The sequence below is a fragment of the Suncus etruscus genome, chromosome 13 (genome assembly GCF_024139225.1).
Source record: "Suncus etruscus isolate mSunEtr1 chromosome 13, mSunEtr1.pri.cur, whole genome shotgun sequence".
In the NCBI taxonomy this organism is placed as follows: domain Eukaryota; kingdom Metazoa; phylum Chordata; class Mammalia; order Eulipotyphla; family Soricidae; genus Suncus; species Suncus etruscus.
The window spans coordinates 93,115,351-93,135,359 of record NC_064860.1 but is presented as its reverse complement, the minus strand read 5'-3'; the positions used below and the strand labels follow the sequence as shown (position 1 = coordinate 93,135,359).

Below are 20,009 nucleotides of genomic sequence, written 5' to 3'. Positions count from 1 at the left end.
GGTTTTTTTGCTTAGCTAATCTTACTTAAACAGTAATATTTTATCAACCCTACTGTAAATAGAACTTTAAATTATATTGATAAAGGAGTTTGGGGGCTGGGAGCAGAATCAACTGTAATACTGTAACAGCTAGAGTAATTTAACACAGACCAGTAAGAAATTGTCCTCATAATTTAGGTCTAGTTACTGTTCTTAGTTGCACAATGATAAATTACAAAGTTCTTTTGAGAATATTGGTTAGCTCTAATACATGAAAAATTCCCTTTTCACTAATAGCAGAAGAAAAAAATAATCAGAAAGTCAACTGTACAAACATCTATGTGTCAAATCTAAAATAATAACTTTAAAAAGCTATTAAAAACAAAAATGTCATGCATTTTATTATCAGTTATTCAAAGACTTTTAAACTAAAAATCATGTAAGATTTTTATGTGCATTTTAATGGTAGTCATACTTTGTAAGTTGAAGTTTAGAATTATGGAGTTAATTCTATTGTCATATTTTCATATATTTTGCAACTAGAATTTCTAAGCTTTTTTTCTTTTTAAACATTTTTATCACTACTGTGGTGCAAAGCATGTACTCCAGTACTAAAAGAAATAGCTTTTAAAATAAACAATAGTTTATGGATCAGAACAATAGCACAGTAGTAAGATATATATACATCTATATATATATATATATATATATATATATATATATATATATATATACATATACATATACATATATATCGTCCCCAAGCCTGCCAAAAGTGACCCCTAAGTGCAGAGCCAGGAGTAAGCCCTGATCACACTCACATGTGAGATGTGTCCCAAAAGTGAGAGCCAGAAATGGCTTTTTTTTCTCAGCTCAGTAAATAAAAAAAAGGACAAACTATTTTATACAAGATTCTGTTATTACTTAGCCTTAAGAATTATCAGTAAGTGGGTTGGAGCCATAGCACAACAGTAGGGCATTTACCTTGCATGAGGCTGACCCGGAACGGATCCGGATTTGATTCCTGGCATCCCCTATAATCCCCCTGAGCCTGCCAGGAGCGATTTCTGAGCGCAGAGCCAGGAGTAACCCCTGAGTGGTGCCAGGTGTGCCCGCCCCTCCGAAAAGAGAACTATCAATAAACCTGTTTAAAAATGATCCAGCTATTAGATCTTATTAATTTTTTTAGTCTGTCCCTTAAGAACTATCTTAGTCATTCTTAACAGTTTTGTTTATAGAAATGATTACATTATAAATCTAGAAAATAATAAAAGTTTTGGAGGAGTTGCTACTAGAATGCTTGCATTCTGCTACACTAGTCTAACCATGCTTTTTTTTTTTTTGGTTTTTGGGTCACACCCGGCAGTGCTCAGGGGTTACTCCTGGCTGTCTGCTCAGAAATAGCTCCTGGCAGGCACAGGGGACCATATGGGACACCGGGATTCGAACCAACCACCTTTGGTCCTGGATCGGCTGCTTGCAAAGCAAACGCCGCTGTGCTATCTCTCCGGGCCCTAACCATGCTTTAATATCGGAAAACTAATAGTTTATGAGCCATATGGCGCTAGAGAAGTTTTAGATAAGATAATATTATCTTTATTGTTGCCATTTGTAAAAATACTGAATGTTGGGGCTGGAAGGTGGCACTACAGGGAAGGCGTCTGCTTTGCAAGCACTAGCCTAGGATGGTTCGATCCCCGGTGTCCCATATGGTCTCCCTAAGCCAGGGGTAATTTCTGAGTATATAGCTAGAAATAACCCCTGAGCGTCAACGGGTGTGCCCCCCCCCCAAAAAAAATGTGGAATGTTATTTTCATTGGCATTTGGATTATTGCTTTCTTTTTCTGATTACTAATGAATTTCGTTTTGTGGTTTACCAGATAATTTTGTGTTATATATGTTTAATAAAAAGCAAACAATTTTATTATGAATGGCCTAACTTATGATTCCCAAGGGAATCATAACTTTCAGCTCTCTTGAGGAATGTAGATTTGGGAGAAGTAAATATTTTAGCCTATTTTAACAAAAAAATTTTTTTTTTGCTTTTGTTTTTTTATGTTTTTGTTTTTGGGTCACACCCGGCAGCACTCAGGGGTTCCTCCTGGCTCTACACTCAGAAATCGCTCCTGGCAGGCTTGAGGGACCATATGGGTGCTGGGATTCGAACTACCGTCCTTCTACTTGCAAGGCAAACGCCTGACCTTCATGCTATCTCTCCGGTGCCTATTTTAACAAAATTAAGACGTGGCAAGATTTTTGTTAGTGATAATTGTTATCTAAAATACAAATATGATCTCTATTTTCTTTTCTTTTTTTTTTTTTTTTTTTTTGGTTTTTGGGCCACACCCGGCGGTGCTCAGGGGTTACTCCTGGCTGTCTGTTCAGAAATAGCTCCTGGCAGGCACGGGGGACCATATGGGACACCAGGATTCGAACCAACCACCTTTGGTCCTGGATCGGCTGCTTGCAAGGCAAACACCGCTGTGCTATCTCTCTGGGCCCGTGATCTCTATTTTCTGGTGGAGAAATTGAATTATGGAATATAAGCAAAGCATTGAGCTATTTCTGTGTGTGACAGAGGGAAAAAGTCTATCATAGATAATTATGAACAATGCAGTGTCTTTTCCCCAGAAACATGAAGTCTTGTTTCAATTTTAATTGTACCTCTTATTTTTATGCTATTACCTATGAAAAACAAATGAGATACAAAATTTTTTTAATTACCAAAAAAAGAAGTAGTTGTCAGGGACCTGAGCAATAGTACAGCAAGTAGGGCTTTTGCCTTGTATGCGGCTGACCTGGGTTCGATCCTGGGCATCTGGTATGGGTCCTGAGCCGCCAAAAGTGATTTCTGAGCACAGAGTCAAGAATAACCTCTGAGCACTGCCAGGTGTGACCCAAAAAACAAAGTGTCCTTTCTATAGAACTTAACAATTTTGAGCTTACCTATTGCTTTTTACTTTTTACTTGAAAAAGACAGATTTACTTTCATGGCCTATTTCCATTTATGGAAAGAAAAAAGGCTCATTTCTAGTAAAACTAGAGCTTTAATTATAAAAATAAAAATGAGGTGGATCTTGGGATGTGACTCAGTGGTAGAGTTCATGAATTGAGGAAAAAATCTTGACACTTATTTCCATGAGAAGTCTAAATACTCTTACAGCAATTTAAATAGTTGGTTCCTTTCCTATATTGTCTAACAGACATGTATGAAGGAGTTGCCAAAGGTCATTGTTTGAAAAGCTTTACAAAATACTGATTTAGTTCTCATAATAATTATGAAGGGTATTGTTTTGTCACCTTTTTATAGATGAGAAAACAGAAATACAGAGTGATTAAGTAACTTCCCTAAATCCACACAGGTCTAAACATAGGCTTTAATATGGACATTAAAACTGTCTAATATTTGTTTTTACTTACTTGAAAGCATTCCGTCTCTGCCAAGTTCTTATTCCACTATTGCTAACATAATTTCTTTACCTTGTTTCAATTTATTTAACATAGCTATCTTCAAACTGGGTTGTGCCTGGGAGATTATATGTTTTGTTTGAATATAATAGTTGCTAAATGAGAAATAACTTCTGAAGTCCTTATTTCCTCCTTCACGTTCTTTGACTGTAGGCATGTGAGCAGCAGTGACAGAGTGGGCAAGCCTTACCGTGGTGTAAAACCTGTTTTCAGCATTGGGGATGAAGAAGAATATGACACAGGTGTAGTAATGATACATTTATCTGTAGATTGCTTTCCACGGCACCTCATGTGATTGCAGAGATCATTCTTAGACTAGCTCAACACAATTACAGACACACACATACACAGTGAGATTCAGTGAGATTTTAGATATTGTTAGTTATGTTTATTATAAGTTCAAGCAAAAGGTTGAGTAGGCAGTTTTAGTTGAGCAAGTCTGAAAATGTATAAATCCTGAGAATTTAAAATATTACTTAAATTTATAGAATTGGAATTAAACCTTCTTGTCCACAAACCTAACCCAACTTCAGATGGACTCAAGTTCCAGTCATTCCCAAATTTTTAACATTTGAAAAGAACTTGTTGAAACTAGAGGCAGTATTTCAAAGAGCCACAAGATGGGGATATTGTGCCAAGGAAATTCATCCTCTGTGTGGTTTTTTTTCTTTAATTATAAAAACTAATATTATTAGTGTAGTTATAATCCCACTGCCCAGAATATATTCTTGTCAAGGAATCTTAACATATGCAGGAAACCCTGAGCACCATTGGCTGTGACCCAAAAAAAAAATTCATATTCTTGATAATTTTCATCTCAGGTTTTTTTTTTAATTCTAACTCTGTATTTATAGTCCTGAGGATTGAATCGTTAGCCATATGCAAGGCAAGCACCATCCCCCTTTACTATCTCTACAAATAGAAGCTTCGCCTGGCTTTTTTTGGGGGGGGGGCACACCCGTTTGATGCTCAGGGGTTACTCCTGGCTAAGTGCTCAGAAATTGCCCCTGGCTTGGGGGGACCATATGGGACGCCGGGGGGATCGAACAGGTCCTTCCTTGACTAGTGCTTGCAAGGCAGACACCTTATCTGTAGCGCCACCTCACCGGGCCCCACCTGATTTTCTTAACATACAGAATGGTACAAAAACATTTCTGTATTATCACCAGGATTAGATTTGATTTCCATCTCCTGTCCTGCCTGTATGTTTAAAATACTACTTAAAGTTTTTTTTCAGGTTTTGAAGAAATGCATTATGAAAGGAATTGGTGATACTTTTATAATTTAAATTCCTTTTATGACAGGGGTGGGTGCCTAGGGAGAGTGCATCTTATGGGCCATATCTGGTAGTATTGTGGGACTACACCTCACTCTCTTCTCAGGGGCAGCTCTCAGTGGTGCTTGGAATCCTGGTGGTGCTAGGGATCAAGCTAAGACCAGTAGCATGCAAGGAAAGTACCTTCCCTATAAAGTCTCCCTGACCTAACACTTTAAATTTTTTATAGATGAAATCGACAGTTCTTCAATGTCAGATGATGATAGAAAAGAGGTTGTAAACATTCAGACTTGGATAAACAAACCAGACATCAAGCATCATTTTCCTTGTAAAGAGGTGAAAGAAAGTGGACACATGTTTCCTAGGTACCGTTTGTCCTTTTATATGTTGTTGTTTTATTTTGTTTTGTTCTTGTTTTTCAGAAATAAAACTGAATTTTTACAATAAAAATTCTTTTAAGGGGCCAGGCGGTGGTGCTAGAGGTAAGGTGCCTGCCTTGCCTGCGCTAGCCTTGGACGGACCTAGGTTTGATCCCCCGGCGTCCCATATGGTCCCCCAAGCCAGGAGCAACTTCTGAGCACATAGCCAGGAGTAACCCCTGAGCGTCACTGGGTGTGGCCCAAAAACCAAAAAAAAAAAAAAAATTCTTTTAAATCTTAAAAATAATTTTAACATAATAAAACTAAAATACAGAAGAAATCTTAAGAACAATAAGATAATTTCCTTGCATAAATTTGTATTACATCTCTTGATACTTAGAAGTCTATTTTATTTTGGAAAAGTTTAGGTTAAAATGGCTCTATGGGGGCGAAGCGAAGCACAGCAGTAGGGTATTTGCTTTGCACGCAGACAATCTGAGACAGACCTGGGTTCAATCCCCATCATCCCAAATGGTCCCTGAGTCTGCCAGGAGCAATTTCTGAGTGTAGAGCCAGGAGTAAAAACCCCTGAGTGCCACCAGGTGTGGACCCTCCCCCCCAAGGTTCTGTGTTTTGGGACCATACCCTTTAGTCCTCAGGGTGTACTTCTGGCTCTGCACTCAGGGAATACTTCTGGAGGGCTCAAGGGACCATATGGGATGTAGGGGTGGAACTTGGGTTCACTGTCTACAAGGTAAGCGCCCTGCCTGTGATACTATCTCCCCAACTGAGATACAAATGTTAAAAGAAACAGTACATTGAGCACTTTTGTAGGTCTTATATTCATCAACTTTCAACTTTCTTCTATACTATCCTATCTCTTTAGTTACATATGTACATATGCATTTTCTTTTTCTTTAATCACACCATTCAGAAGACAAATACAGGTATGATCTTTTACCCTAATTTGGCCAGTATAATCTTCCAAGAATGTAGTTGTTCTTGTACACAACCCCAATTGTATCATCATATTTTAAAAAGCTATAATCATGTCATTAAGTAAATATTCCACACTCGCTTTTTCTACAATGCCTTAAAATATATTAAAAGTTACTAGTCTTGGGCTGGAGAGATAGCATGGTGGTAGTGCGTTTGCCTTGCAATCAGAAGGATGGTGATTCTAATCCCGGCATCCCATATGGTCCCCCGAGCCTGCCAGGAGCGATTTCTGAGCCTAGAGCCAGGAGTAACCTCTGAGCGCTGCCTGGTGTGACCCAAATCCCTCCTCGCCAAAAAAAAGTTACTAGTCTTGGGCTGGTGTGATAGTACAGCAATAGGGCTTTTGCCTTGCACACGGCCAACCTGGGAGAGACCCGGTTTGATTCCCAGCATCCCATATGGTCCCATATGTGCAGCAGTACAACCATCCTTGCTTTCTTATTTTTTTAGGACACATTAATCCTTTGACATAGACCAATCATTCCGCACAATGTTCCATATTCTGATTTCTTATTTTCTTTTTGTTTCATTGCATGAAAAGTATTTGACTGCTTTTACTCTATTAAAGATAACCTATTACACAGGAGCAATGTTAATAATCTCTGCCATTTTGCCTTTAGGAATACTAATCAGTATTTAAGGTAGCCAAATTATTTAATGATATGTTGAATCATTCTAGCTTTTGGATACAGAAAATACTGTGAAAATCTGAAGGATGGTATTTTTATATGCTATATGAAATGATTTGAAAGTCTTAATTTTATTGTGTTACACTTTTATTTATAAAATAAAATATATAATAATAAATAAAATAAATTTAAAAAATCTTGTTACAAGATTATCTTTTACTAAAACATTAATTTTGTACGACTGAAGAAAATTTAAAACTTGAATTTTGGTAGCTTATTTATTTGTAGATGATGTTTTTCTAAATGAAAAGTAATTTATCTGTAGTTGAACGCTTTATAATTGAGATGCTGAAGTCACAACTGTTTTGAATTAAATTTCTTTTTAATTCTTTTTCCCAATCAAGTCACCTGTTGATTACTGCAACACATATGTACTGTTTAAGGGAAATTCTTTCACGAAAAGGACTGGCTTATATACAATCTCGACAAGCACTAAATTCTATCGTTAAAATTACATCCAAAAAAAAACATCCTGAGCTAATTACCTTCAAGTTTGGAAACAACAGTGCTTCAGGAATGGAAATCTTGGCAATTGAAAGGTAAGAATTTTTTGGCGTAATACCTAACTAACTGAATTATTTCATATTAATTTCTCTATATGTTGAGTAATGAATGGTGGAACAGGATACTTGAACTACATTCATTAGTGTTTACTATTTTTTATTTGTTGTATGGCCTTAGCCATAATGTGTATAATGATTTTTGGCAAGTGATATAGCTAATTTCACAAATATTTTTGTTTGGGGGCCACATTCAGTGGTGTTCAGGGCTTATTCCTGGTTCTGTATGTACTGATCCTACAAGTCCCTCCTGGTGGCGTTTGGGGGAAGTTACAGGGTACCAGGAATTGAACCTAGAACAGGTGCATGCAAGGCAAGAGCTCTCCCACTGTACTATTACCCAAATTTCATGAACATTTTGATAGGAGAGTCTGTAAGAACGATCTATGCTAAAATACATTAAATGCGGTTTGCAATTAGGTAAGAAGTTTGTCTTAGAATGAAAGTTAATGTGTGGGGGCCAGAGCGATAGCATAGCCAATAGGCCATTTGCCTTGCACATGGCTGGCTCGGCTGCGATCCCCGGCACCACATAGAGTTCCCCGAGCACCGCCAGAGCCAGGAATAATCCCTGAGCACTGCTGAATGTGACCTCAAAAAATCCAAAACAAAACAACAATAAAAAAATGTTTTAATTTTTGTTTATTTTTAGAAACATCATTGAGGTAACATGGTTAATTTTTTGATGTACAAAATTATTCTACTTCCACTCTACCATCAGAGTGCCAAGACCCTCCAATAGTGTCCTTAAGATCACTTCTTCTTTTAATGTATATAAAGCTTTGGGTAGGAAAGTCATATTAACAATGTCAGTTCTGGGGCTGCGAGGTGGCGCTAGAGGTAAGGTGTCTGCCTTGCTAGCGCTAGCCAAGGAAGGACCTTGGTTTGATCCCCCCAAGCCAGGGGCAATTTCTGAGCGCTTAGCCAGGAGTAACCCCTGAGCGTCAAACAGGTGTGGCCCAAAAAAAACAAAAAAAATAAATAAATAAATAAAATAAAAAAACAGTGTCAGTTCTTCCAACCCATGAACACAAATATTTTTCAAATTATTTTGTGTGTTCTCTTATATTTCTTTTAATGTGTACAAGTCTTTCACCACCTTTATGTTGATTATTATAAAGACTTGATACTTATGGACGAAATTGTTATATAGATTTTTTTTTTTTTTTTTTTTGGTTTTTGGGTCACACCCGGCAGCACTCAGGGGTTACTTCTGCCTCCAGGCTCAGAAATCCCTCCTGGCAGGCTTGGGGGACCTTATGGGACGCTGGGATTTGAACCAATGACCTTCTGCATGAAAGGCAAACACCTTACCTCCATGCTATCTCTCCGGCCCCCTGTTATATAGGATTTTAACATTTGTTTTTATTCGTTTATTGTTTGCATATAGAAATGCAGCTAACTTTTGTGAATTTTTTTAGCCTGTTACTTTACTGCTTCTTTGGGAGGAGTCTTTAGGATCTATATATATTGTCAGATTATCTGCAAATAGTGATTATTTAATATTTTTCCATTTGAATGGTTTTGCTTTCTTTTTCTTGGCTGATGTAGGTAGGGCTGCCTTTACTACATTGAATACTTGTGAAAGTGTACATCCTTGTCTTCTGCATGATCTTTAATAAATGCTTTTAGGATTTTGCTATTCAGTATGATTTTTTGCTATGGTTTATCATGAATGAGTATTGAATCTTCTCTGTATTTATTTGTATGATCATGTTACTATATTTGCCAAGTAAAACAGTTTCATTTGGAGAAAATTAATGTTAGGGAAGGGTGGGGGAGAGAAAAGAGAATGGGCTTCTCCAGAGGGGAAGAAAGCAGAGACGGTGATACAATATCTCCAAAGTGTCTTGACCTGAAGTTCTCTCCATGCAGACAGAGTCAATCTGGAATTTGTTACAGGGCAGCCTTAATCTTGATGATACTTTCATATTCTTATTATGATCTTTATATTCTTTTAAAGCTTTTTTGGGGTAATCCCTTGGTTTCTGTTTCTGGGAGGTGCCCAGTTTCACCATCTCCAAAAAGACCCAAGATTTGCATCTCAAAGGAATGTAGTTCTTATATCTTTGATCTACTTCAGAGCTAGGCAAATACCTCTTTTTTTAATTTTTTGTTTTAAATTTTGAAGCCATACCTAGCAGTGTTCTGGATTCACTCAGGCTGAGCTCAGGGGGATCATATGAAGTGTTAAGGCAGTGGTCCTCAAACTATGGCCCGCGGGCCACATATTGTATTTGTATCTGTTTTGTTTCTTCATTGCAAAATAAGATATATGCAGTGTGCATAAGAATTCGTTCATGGGGCCGGAGAGATAGCATGGAGGTAAGGCATTTGCCTTTCATGCAGGAAGTCATCGGTTAGAATCCCGGCGTCCCATATGGTTCCCCGTGCCTACCAGGAGCAATTTCTGAGCCTGGAGCCAGGAATAACCCCTGAGCACTGCCGGGTGTGACCCAAAAACCAAAAAAAAAAAGAAAAGAAAAAAGAATTCTTTCATAAGTTTTGTTTTTACTATAGTCAGATCCTCCAATGGTCTGAGGGACAGTGAACTGGCCCCCTCGCTGGCCATATGCAAGGCAATTGGCATACCTGCTATAATTCTCTCTGTGGCCCCTGCAGTTATTTCTTAGTTTTATTATATTCCAAATACTCATTTACAGCGCCCCTCCTCATCTCTGCAACATTCCCCCTCCTTAAATTTCACCTTAGATTTCACCTCCATAAATCTTTAAGAGGTACATGGGTTAACATATGTCTGTGTAAGCTCCTTATTTCTAGCAGAATGAGGACCTAACTATGTAAGGGAATAAATCTCATGCTAACTTAATGGGCCTAGGCAATGAGTATAATATCAAAGAGAAATTAGATAACTTTGGGAGGTTTTTTGGAGGGTGGGTTTTTGTTTGTTTGCTTTGTTTTGTTTTAAATTTTTTGGGGGGGCCCACATCCGGTGACGCTCAGGGGTTACTCCTGGCTATGCACTCAGAAATCGCCCCTGGCTTGGGGTATCATATGGGACGCCGGGGGATCGAACTACGGTCCGTCCTAGGCTAGAATCGTGGTCCAGGCTGTCCTAGGGCAGCCTTATGCCCTGTGCACCTCTCCAGCCTCATTGTTTTTCATTTTAAATATTAAATCCTCAGAGAAGAAAAACATTCCCTGGTCCATGGAAGGTCAAGTGTTTAAGCAAACAAGAAAATAATAGCCATAGCATAAGTTTTTATTTCTTTTGCATTAAATGAGTTTGCTATATAATAGTAAAGCATTAACTCCTGTTTCTGTAAAAAGCCTTCTGTTTAAAAAAAAAACAACAACAGATAAATAAGACAGTGTTGGGGCTGGAACAATAGCATGGTATAAAGGGCATTTGCCTTACATCCAGATGACCTGGGTTTGATCCCTAGCATCCCATATAGTCCCCACACATGCCAGGAGTAATTTCTGAGCCAGGAACAATTCCTGTGCTCTGCTGGGAGTGGTCCAAAAGAAAAAAACAAACAAACAAGACTGGAGAGATAGCACAGTGGTAGGGCATTTGCCTGGCATGCGGCTGACCCTGGAGATACCTAGTTTGATTCCCAGCATCCCATATGGTTCCCCATCCTGCCAGGGCAAAAACCAATCAGTCAATAAATAAATAAAGTTTAAAAAATGTAAAAACAAGAAAATATAAAAAGTGTTGCTTAGCTTTTAGATGAATATGGTTTGTTTATTTTCTAAGGGGATAAAGTATTGATGGATTCACGTGAGTATATCGTCTGGTCATTGGTTGTTGAATGGAATTGATTTTTGGTGGGGAGGATTTGGACCACACTTGGCGGCACTCAGGGGTTACTCCAGAAATAACTGGCTCCTGGTAGACTAGGGGAACCATATGGGATGCGGGGAATCCAACCCAGGTCCATCCTGGTTCAGCTGCTTGCAAGACAAACACCCTACTGCTGTGCTATCACTCTTGCACCTTTTTTTTTGGGGGGGGGCACACCCGGTGACGCTTAGGGGTTACTCTTGGCTGTGCACTCAGAAATCGCTCCTGGCTTGGGGGACCATATGGGACCCTGGGGGATCGAACTACGGTCCGTCCTAGGATAGTGGACGCAAGGCCTTAACGCTTGTGCCACCACTCCAGCCCTTGTTTTGTGTTTTGATTTTTTTGGGGCCACACCCGGCAACACTCAGAAATCACTCCTGGCAGGCATGGGGAACCAAATGAGATGCCAGGATTTGAATCACCGTCAGTCTGGGTCGGCCACTTGCAAGGCAAACGCCCTTCTGCTATACTATCTTTCTGGCCCCACCTTTTCTTTTACATTTTTCTAACACTGACTTACCAAGTTGTTCAGAATACAGTCATTTCAAGCAGGAGGTATTAAATACCAATCCTACCACCAGTGTGACCATCCATCCCTTTCCCAGTTTCTCCAATCACCCACCTACCACTGTAGCCTGTCTTCTGTAAAGGCACAAACAAATGTACTTGATATTGTTTTTTTAAAGGCAACTGGAATTATTAATCTTAGATCAACACAGGTCATTTTGAAATAATTGGTATAGCTCCATGCTGTTATTGAAGTCAGTGTCTAAGGATGGACTGGGCTGTGGTTTGGTGCTAATTGAATCGTGTCTTACTGGTCAGGCTCACTGAAGTGGGAAGATTACTATGTAATTTTTCCATTAGATTTCCTGTGACACTGTGAGGTTAACAGCACAAAATATTAAGGTGTTGCATGGCCACAAGTGGCCGCATGGTCCAGAATTTATAAATCTAAAACAAATGGAAATGGCTTGGAAATTTGATGAAGAAGTCATGGAATGGGCCCATTCTGTTGGAAGGTGTAGGGCATGGCATTGGGCTGCTGTAGTTCATGCAGAAAGGGCAAGTTGCCTCTTCCCCCTTTCTGAGGCCACAGTGGTATCAGCTTGGACTGTGCAGCCATAATTTTCTTCTGAAGCATGATGGCAGAGCTGAGCCTTTTTTTTTTTTTCCAGCCCAAAATAAGGCACTGGTGGATGAGGGAACTGCCACAATTTTCAGTGGTGGGATGGGTACAGGCGGTCTCCAGGAGTTATTTTGAATTAAATCCTTCACAGATACTTAATCTAATTTCTCTTTAAAGAAAAACAGTTATAAGGGGCCGGCGAGGTGGCGCTAGAGGTAAGGTGTCTGCCTTGCAAGCGCTAGCCAAGGAAAGGACCATGGTTCGATCCCCCGGCGTCCCATATGGTCCCCCCAAGCCAGGGGCAATTTCTGAGCGCGTAGCCAGGAGTAACCCCTGAGCATCTAATGGGTGTGGCCCGAAAAACCAAAAAACAAAACAAACAAAAACTAGCTAGCCCTGCCCCCACTTAGAGGGGGAAATCAGGGAGGCATCAAGACCAAACTGATGCAAGACTACTAAGTAGTAGGTTAGATACAGAGGGGACCACATATTCTAGACGCCCTGGGGGAGAGGGAAGAGGAAATGGGAGGTAGGACAAAAACGGAGGTGTAGGGAGGACAATTTGGGGATGGGCATCCCCCCTGATTTTATGTAAATATATACCTAAAATATTATTGTCAACAATATGTAAGCCACTATGATCAAAATAAAAATTACATTAAAAAAAAAAAGAAAAACAGTTATTGAATATGTTTCCTCTTCACCTTTAATTTGTAAAATGGTTTGCTTTTTGTAAATTTGGTGAGTTATTTTGTATAAACACAAGATTAGAGAGTTCTCTAGTAACCTATAAGTTGCAGAGGACTTGAGGTTTAGCTAAGACTGTGGGTGGACTCAAAGCAAAAATTCACATGTTAAAGTTTATATTCTGACCAAGCTACAGAGATATTTCCCAAAAGAGCATATCTGCAAATTTTCCCTGGGTTACCTTCTTTCCAGATATTTTCTCCTGTAGTTTTTCACTTTTTTCCTGGTCAGTTCACCAATTATTTATGTTGCAGGTAACTTGAGTGAAGTGGAAAATGAGGAAACAGTGCTTCCCACTCCTACACTCAACATACTCAACATATCTAGGCCACTCTGGGAAATGGGAGCACTGCCAGAAATAATTCCTGAGCACTGCCGGATGTGTGCCCCCCCCCCCCCCCAAATAAAAAGACTAATGAAGCCAGCTAAAAGCACCTGTGCTGCAAGGATGCTACTATCCCACCAGCCCCATGCGGCAGTTGTCAAGCTGTGCCTAAAGGCCATGAGTTTTCTGTGGCACGGAAACTGATCCTCACTGGGTACTTGTGGAGCCATGAACTCGGGCTGGAACAGGGAAAGGAAAGTCAGTCCTAACCTCAGCACGTTTGTTCCAGGAATACAGAAAACAATCAGGGAGATGAACTATTGAAACAAATCCTTTTACTTAAAGAAATTGTACTCAAGTATGAAAGGGGTTCTCCAGAGGGGAGAAGCCTGTCAGATTCCTTTCATCCTTTTGTTGATGTTATGTGTCAAATTCGCTGGCTTGTACATACTGAACCATCCTTACATCTCCGCAGTGAATCTTTTTGATGTTTGTTGATTTCAGTTCATGGAAATGAGAGTCTTGCATCTGTATCAAGGAAATTGGTCTGTGGTTTTCTTATTTGGTAATGTATCTGTCTGCTTTTGGTCTAAAGGTGATGGTGATGACTGTATCCAGTGATCTCAGTATCACTGATGAAACTGTTAGATAGAATTTCAGTTTATTTGAATTTCTGGAAGAACTTGAAGAACATAGGTTATTGGAAATTTTTGAAAATTTGTTAGAGCTCCAGTAAACCCACCTGGGCTTTTTATCTTGGGGTAGATTTTCTGAAGATAGCTGTTGTAGATTTTACTCCTTTAATTCTGATCTGATATATTTGAGTTTTTTTCTTTTTCCTTCATTAATACAACTAAGAGTTTTTAAGTCTCAAGCTCCTGATTTCATTAACTTTTGCATATCTTTATTTTATAGTTTCTTGTTTTCTGTATCATTAACTTTTTACTTTCATTTTTATTTTCTGTTAGTTTTAGGGCCATATACAGCGGTGCTCAGGGCTCTCTGCTCAGGGCTCACTTCTGGTGTGCTCAGAGAACCATATGGGGTGCCAGGGATTAAACAGGAGTTTGCTGCATGGAAGGCAACACCCTACCCATCGCACTATCTCTATGATTCCTCTACTCTAATTTTTACCATTTTTATAATTTTATAATGTTTGTTTGTTTGTTTGGGCTACACCCATTTTGATGCTCAGGGGTTACTCCTGGCTAAGCACTCAGAAAGTGGCCGTGGCTTGGGGGGACCATATGGGACGCTGGGGGATCGAACCGCGGTCCTTCCTTGGCTAGCGCTTGCAAGGCAGACACCTTACCCCTAGCAGCACCTCACCGGCCCCAATTTTATAATGTGTATCTTTTTCTTCTATTTACTAACTGATGATTTTTTTTTTCTTTTTCTGGGGGGTCACACCTGGCGCTGGTGGCGCTGGCGCTTAGGGATTAATTACTCCTGGCTCTGTGCTCAGAAATCACCCCTGGCAAGCACAGGGGATCATATGGGATGCCAGGATTCGAACCACTGTCTGTCCTGTGTTGGTTGCATGCAAGGCAAACACCTTATCGCTGTGCTATCATTCCAGCCCCTGTTGTTTTTTTTTTCTTCAAGTTTTATGAACTTATAGATTATTTAAGATCTTTTTGTCGGGGCCGGGAAGGTGGCGCTAGAGGTAAGGTGTCTGCCTTGCAAGCGCCAGCGTAGGACGGACCGTGGTTCGATCCCCTGGCGCCCCATATGGTCCCCCCAAGCCAGGAGCAATTTCTGAGCGTATAGCCAGAAGTAACCCCTGAGCGTCAAATGGGTGTGGCCCAAAAACCAAAAAAAAAAAAAGATCTTTTTGTTACCTAACATAAGTAAGAGTAACCCCTGAGCACAGCTGGCTGTGATCCAATAAACAACGAAAATGTATCTTTCTCCTTTATTTGGTGTATGTATTTGATAAGAGTTCTCTTGATGTATTTATCTTTTAAAGAATAAAGGCTAAAATGACCTTTAGTTTGAACACCATGTGATCTGTACAATATACTTGTCCCTTTATGTCCCTCTATTTCTTTTGGGTCATTTTGGTTTTAGTGCCATTCCAGCTCTTTGCTTAGAGTTTACTGCCAACACAGTGCTCGTGTGGGTTGCTCTTGATAGTACTGGGGACTCCGTGATGTGAAAGGCTGACACTGGAACTCTAGCTGGCAAAGCATGTGCTTCCCTCCTTTGAGCTATCTGATACCTCACAACTTGTTCGTGGAAGGTAATAAGTTATGTGACAGTGTCAAAAAGGAGAGGGGGAAAGAAAGAGGGAGAGGGAGAAGTAAAAGTAAAATGTTTACCTTTAGAGAGAGAATCTAGATGTCAAGTTCTTGAAAGAAATATTTTAGGTATCTTAAAAGTGTATGTTAAAGTTAAAGGAAATACCTAGCAACATATTTTGGCTGCCTTTGTAGATACGGAACAGCTTCCAGCGAGAAGCCTCAACATCTGAACTGAATCCTGAAGGACAAGGACTGTGTTAATATGTATGTATTTTTTTCCGTAGGTATTTGATTCCAAATGCAGGAGATGCAACCAAAGCCATCAAACAACAGATCATGAAAGTTTTGGATGCTTTGGAAAGTTAATGCACAAGAAAATTATTTAAAAGAAATCAAAGCAACCAAGAGAAACTAGGACATATTTTCCTGACTGGATGTTAACTGGAGACTTTTCATTTGCTCAAGAGTAGCAGCTCAAAGAAAGTGTAAATTATTATACTTTAATGGAAGAGCAGATTTAAGAAAGTATAAATTATTATAATCAATCTCTGGGCCGCTTTTTATTTTATTTTCATTTTTGGTTTTGTAAAACACTTTGTTATATAAAGCTCAGTTATTAAATGACTTTCAAGAAACTGACCCTGTGTCCTCAGGAACCTGAGGGTACAGAATGCAGTTCTGTTTTGAAGAGCTGTTTCAAGGAAATAGGCATCACTTTCAGATTTAACAGTAAAACGTACATAAACATATTTGCAATGTCTTCACTGAAATAGAGATAGACTTACTTAAAGACCTCTTTAGATGCTATATTATTTACCCACTGAACAGTATCAAAAATTTAAAAGTATTACATAAATTAATTAGGTTGCGATTTCTGTTCTTCATAAATAAAGTATTTTTAATGAAATGGATGAAGATTCAAGCCAACTCAGAATTGCAGTCCAAGCTAGTAAAATGGTGATGTGTCAACTCTATAAATCATCTTCGTACCACATACTAATAATTTGAACACTTAAGTGCTTCAGATACTAAACTTGACTCGATGGTTTCTAAGGAGCAATTAAAAGCATAAGTAGATAGGCACAAGATTAGTAAACTTCTTGATAAAAGAGTGGTATTTGTAAAAATGTCATTCATTTTGGGGCCTGGACAGATAGTGCCGCAAGTAAGGCATTTGCCTTGCCTGTAGCTGACATGGGTTCGATCCCTGGCATCCATCTCGTATGGTCTCCTGAGCACTGTCAGGAGTAACTCTGAGCATTACTGGTGTCCATGGACCAAAAACAAAACAACAGAAAAAAAGTCATTAGCTTTTACTGCAAGTGAAATATTCAATTTAAAATATTTCAGAACAAGTGTTGAACATATACTAATTTATTATCTTTGAGATTATGGTCTATGACCATACTAATATCCACTATAATTAAAGCCAAATAGAGTTACATGAACCACAGTTGTATTTATCTTAGCACTTTCTGAAATTTCTGAAATTTTTCTTCTTTTGGTTTTTGTTGTACTAAAGTTTTAGTGGTTTGAAAATATTTTTATTCTCTCAATATGACAAAACTGAAAAAATAATCTATTTTTCAACTATCTCAATTTAATTCATTGAGGTACATAGTATGTATCCATATTAGATACATTTTATAAAAGAAATCAGACAATACATTTGGGTTGACAAAGTGACTTCTCATAAAAAATTTTGGGAAGTAGCAAATCTGCCGTGTCCTATCACATGGATTAACTAAGAGGTGATAAAAGGCTTTTAAACATGTACCTTGTTTACAGTCATTTAGTTTAATTTACTTAATTAAAATCAAGTGAATAAAGGAAACGTTGATTCAAGATAATATTCTAATATTCAATAAAAAGTTTGAGTGGTTGAAGACATTTGCATGAAATTGCACCTTGTGCAATGCTTGATATTTCTAACTCTCCCTTGCAACTATTGTATTGCGTTTTTCCTTTCCTTGTCATCCCCTTTAGATGTCCTGAAATAACATTTTCTTGCCCATCTCAGCCATGGGACTTTTTCATAATACTAATTTAAAGACGTTTGTGTTACTGTTTATAAATTACAATTGTAAATAAACCAGTACAGTTTGCTCAAATCTTTGTTCTTAATGACAGTCTCTTTTCTTTCCCTCCCTTCCTCATTTGTAAACCTTTGTCATACCATTAAATTCTCTGTAGAATTGTAAATTTCTATCCCAAACTAGGGGCTGGAGAGAGAGTATAGTGAGTAAGGCACTTGTCTTCCACGGGGCCACCCTTGTTCAAGCTCTGGTATTCCTATGGTCCCCCAAGCACCAACAGAAGTATGGAGTTCCCGAGTATGGAGCCAGGAATAAACCCCTGAGCATCGCCCATTGTAGCTCAAAACAAAACAAATTATGTACAAATTTAAGGTCAGTTCTCTCAGTGTAATTAGAATTGTCAAATTTCAGGTTTTTTCATAGCCTTCGATTTTTATGTCTGTATCTACAGAAGGGGGAAAGAGGTTGTTTAATAACATTGAATTCCACATGTAGTAAATTATTCACCAGCATTGAACTACTCTGACCTTCAGTTTCCTCATCTGAAATAACAACATAGTTTACTAGTTAAAATATTAAATACATTTCATTAATTGTACTGGCACATATTGCCCACTCTTACAAATGCAAAAGTCCTAGGTAATATTAGCAAACGTTTTATATATTGGAGGACTGATTCTTTTCGAGGATACAGCAAGTTCTCACTTTGTTACAGGCTCTGAGACTTCAAGAAGCACACCTATATTCAATGTTAGCTGGGATCGATTTTCTCATCATTACAATGAAATCACTGAACTGAAACTTTGGACATTTCCAGTTCGCTAGGATCCATTCCTGGGCTTTTAAAAACCCTTAGTGTCCGCCTCTTCCCATATTCCAAGACACAGGACAGTTAACCTGAAGAATTCCTCTCGCACCAGCACTAGCCCATAAGATTGCAAATATCTTCTGTTGCAATCTCTTACATCTAATATTGCAAGAAGATGCAATATCCCCGGCCACAGATGGATCCAACCAAGGTCTGAATTCAGAGAGAATCTGAGCTGATCAAACGTTTCACCAACATACTATTCCGACTTCGGTCGCACGTTTTCTTAAAAAAAAAATTAGATTTTTACTTTTCGTGGACCGTGTTGTTTGTAATGAGCCACCTGGACCTGGCCTCTCGAGTTCCACCAGCAAGCTGCCCATCGCTGGGCATGTGAGTGACAGCTGTTGGGGCGAATCAACAGTCTGGATGCAGGCGGGGGCGGGACGAGGGCGGGGCCACGCATGCCGAAGACACGCCCCCAGCGTGCGTCTTAGCCACGCCCCTCGCGCAGCGCCGCTAGCGGATCCTTCTGCTCTGTCGACTGCTGATCCATGGTCCTGCCCAGAGGAGCCATGGCCAGTAAGTGACCCCCGTGGGGAAGCTGCGGGTGCGATTCCTGAGGAGGGGAAGGCCTCTCCGGCTCAACTTCCCTGCCCGCGTCCCCGTGTCCCGCCACCCTCATCGAGTGGGAAAGGGACGCAGGCTTGAGGGGATTCCCTACTTCCGGGAGGGCCAGCGGGGTCGCGGGAATCTCCCGTCCAGCTCTCGCGAGAACACTTCCTGCCTGCGACTTTCCTTCCGGACGGGCTCGGGCCCACTCCCCACTGCACATGCGCGCGGTGTGTCTGAGACCCGGGAACCCGCCTTGTGCATTTCACGCTTTGCCCTCTCTTACTTTGTTTTTGTTTTTGCTTTTTTAAATTGGAGTTTTGCAAAGGTGTCAGCTCTGATTTGTGATTTGAGTCCTGTCCTATGACAACGAAAGCTTTTCATTTTGCTTAATTTAGGTTTGCTTTAATTTAGGCATGGGGTAAGAGAATTGTTTTTGTCTGTTTTTGCTCCACGTTGTTCCTCCTTCGCCTTCATTGGAGAATGACAGTACGCTTTTCTGAGCCCCAAACAACCTGAAATTATGGGCAGGTTGTTTCTGACACTGGACATTGAGCTTTCAGGTTTAGGTTTTATTTTTCACTAGGACATTTCCATCCTGGATCATCCCAGGAGTGAGTTTCCAGAGTAGGTTTTTTTTTCGTTTCAGTTGTGTCCGTCTTGGCTCCGCCAATAGCTTCTCAGATCAATAGGTCACTTAACTCTATAGAGCCCAGTCCCCTGATCTGTTAAAGTAGCAGGAATGTCTGTGCATTTTCATGGAATGGTAAAGCTTACTCCTGGCTCTGCACTCAGAAAACGCCCCTGGCAGGCTCGGGGACCATCTGGGGTGCTGGGATTCAAACCGGCGTCCGTCCTGTGTTGGCCGTGTGCCAGGCAAATGCCCAGCCGCTGTGCTGTTACTTCAGCGCCCCCTCCCCCTTTTTTTTAATTCGTTAGTTCAACCTAGAACACCATGTCAGCTG

General features: G+C 39.8%; 1 protein-coding gene across 1 annotated transcript in view; it reads left to right on the top strand.

The window, feature by feature from the left end:
- The window catches only part of TBC1D23 (TBC1 domain family member 23), a 63,851-nt gene extending 47,529 nt beyond the window's left edge, over positions 1-16,322 (top strand). The window contains exons 16-19 of the mRNA XM_049785389.1: positions 3,601-3,689; positions 4,953-5,088; positions 7,115-7,309; positions 15,873-16,322. Coding sequence (XP_049641346.1) covers positions 3,601-3,689; positions 4,953-5,088; positions 7,115-7,309; positions 15,873-15,954 — 502 coding nt within the window. The 3' untranslated portion in view covers positions 15,955-16,322. The remainder of the gene's footprint in view (positions 1-3,600; positions 3,690-4,952; positions 5,089-7,114; positions 7,310-15,872) is intronic.
- Positions 16,323-20,009: the final 3,687 nt, after the last annotated feature.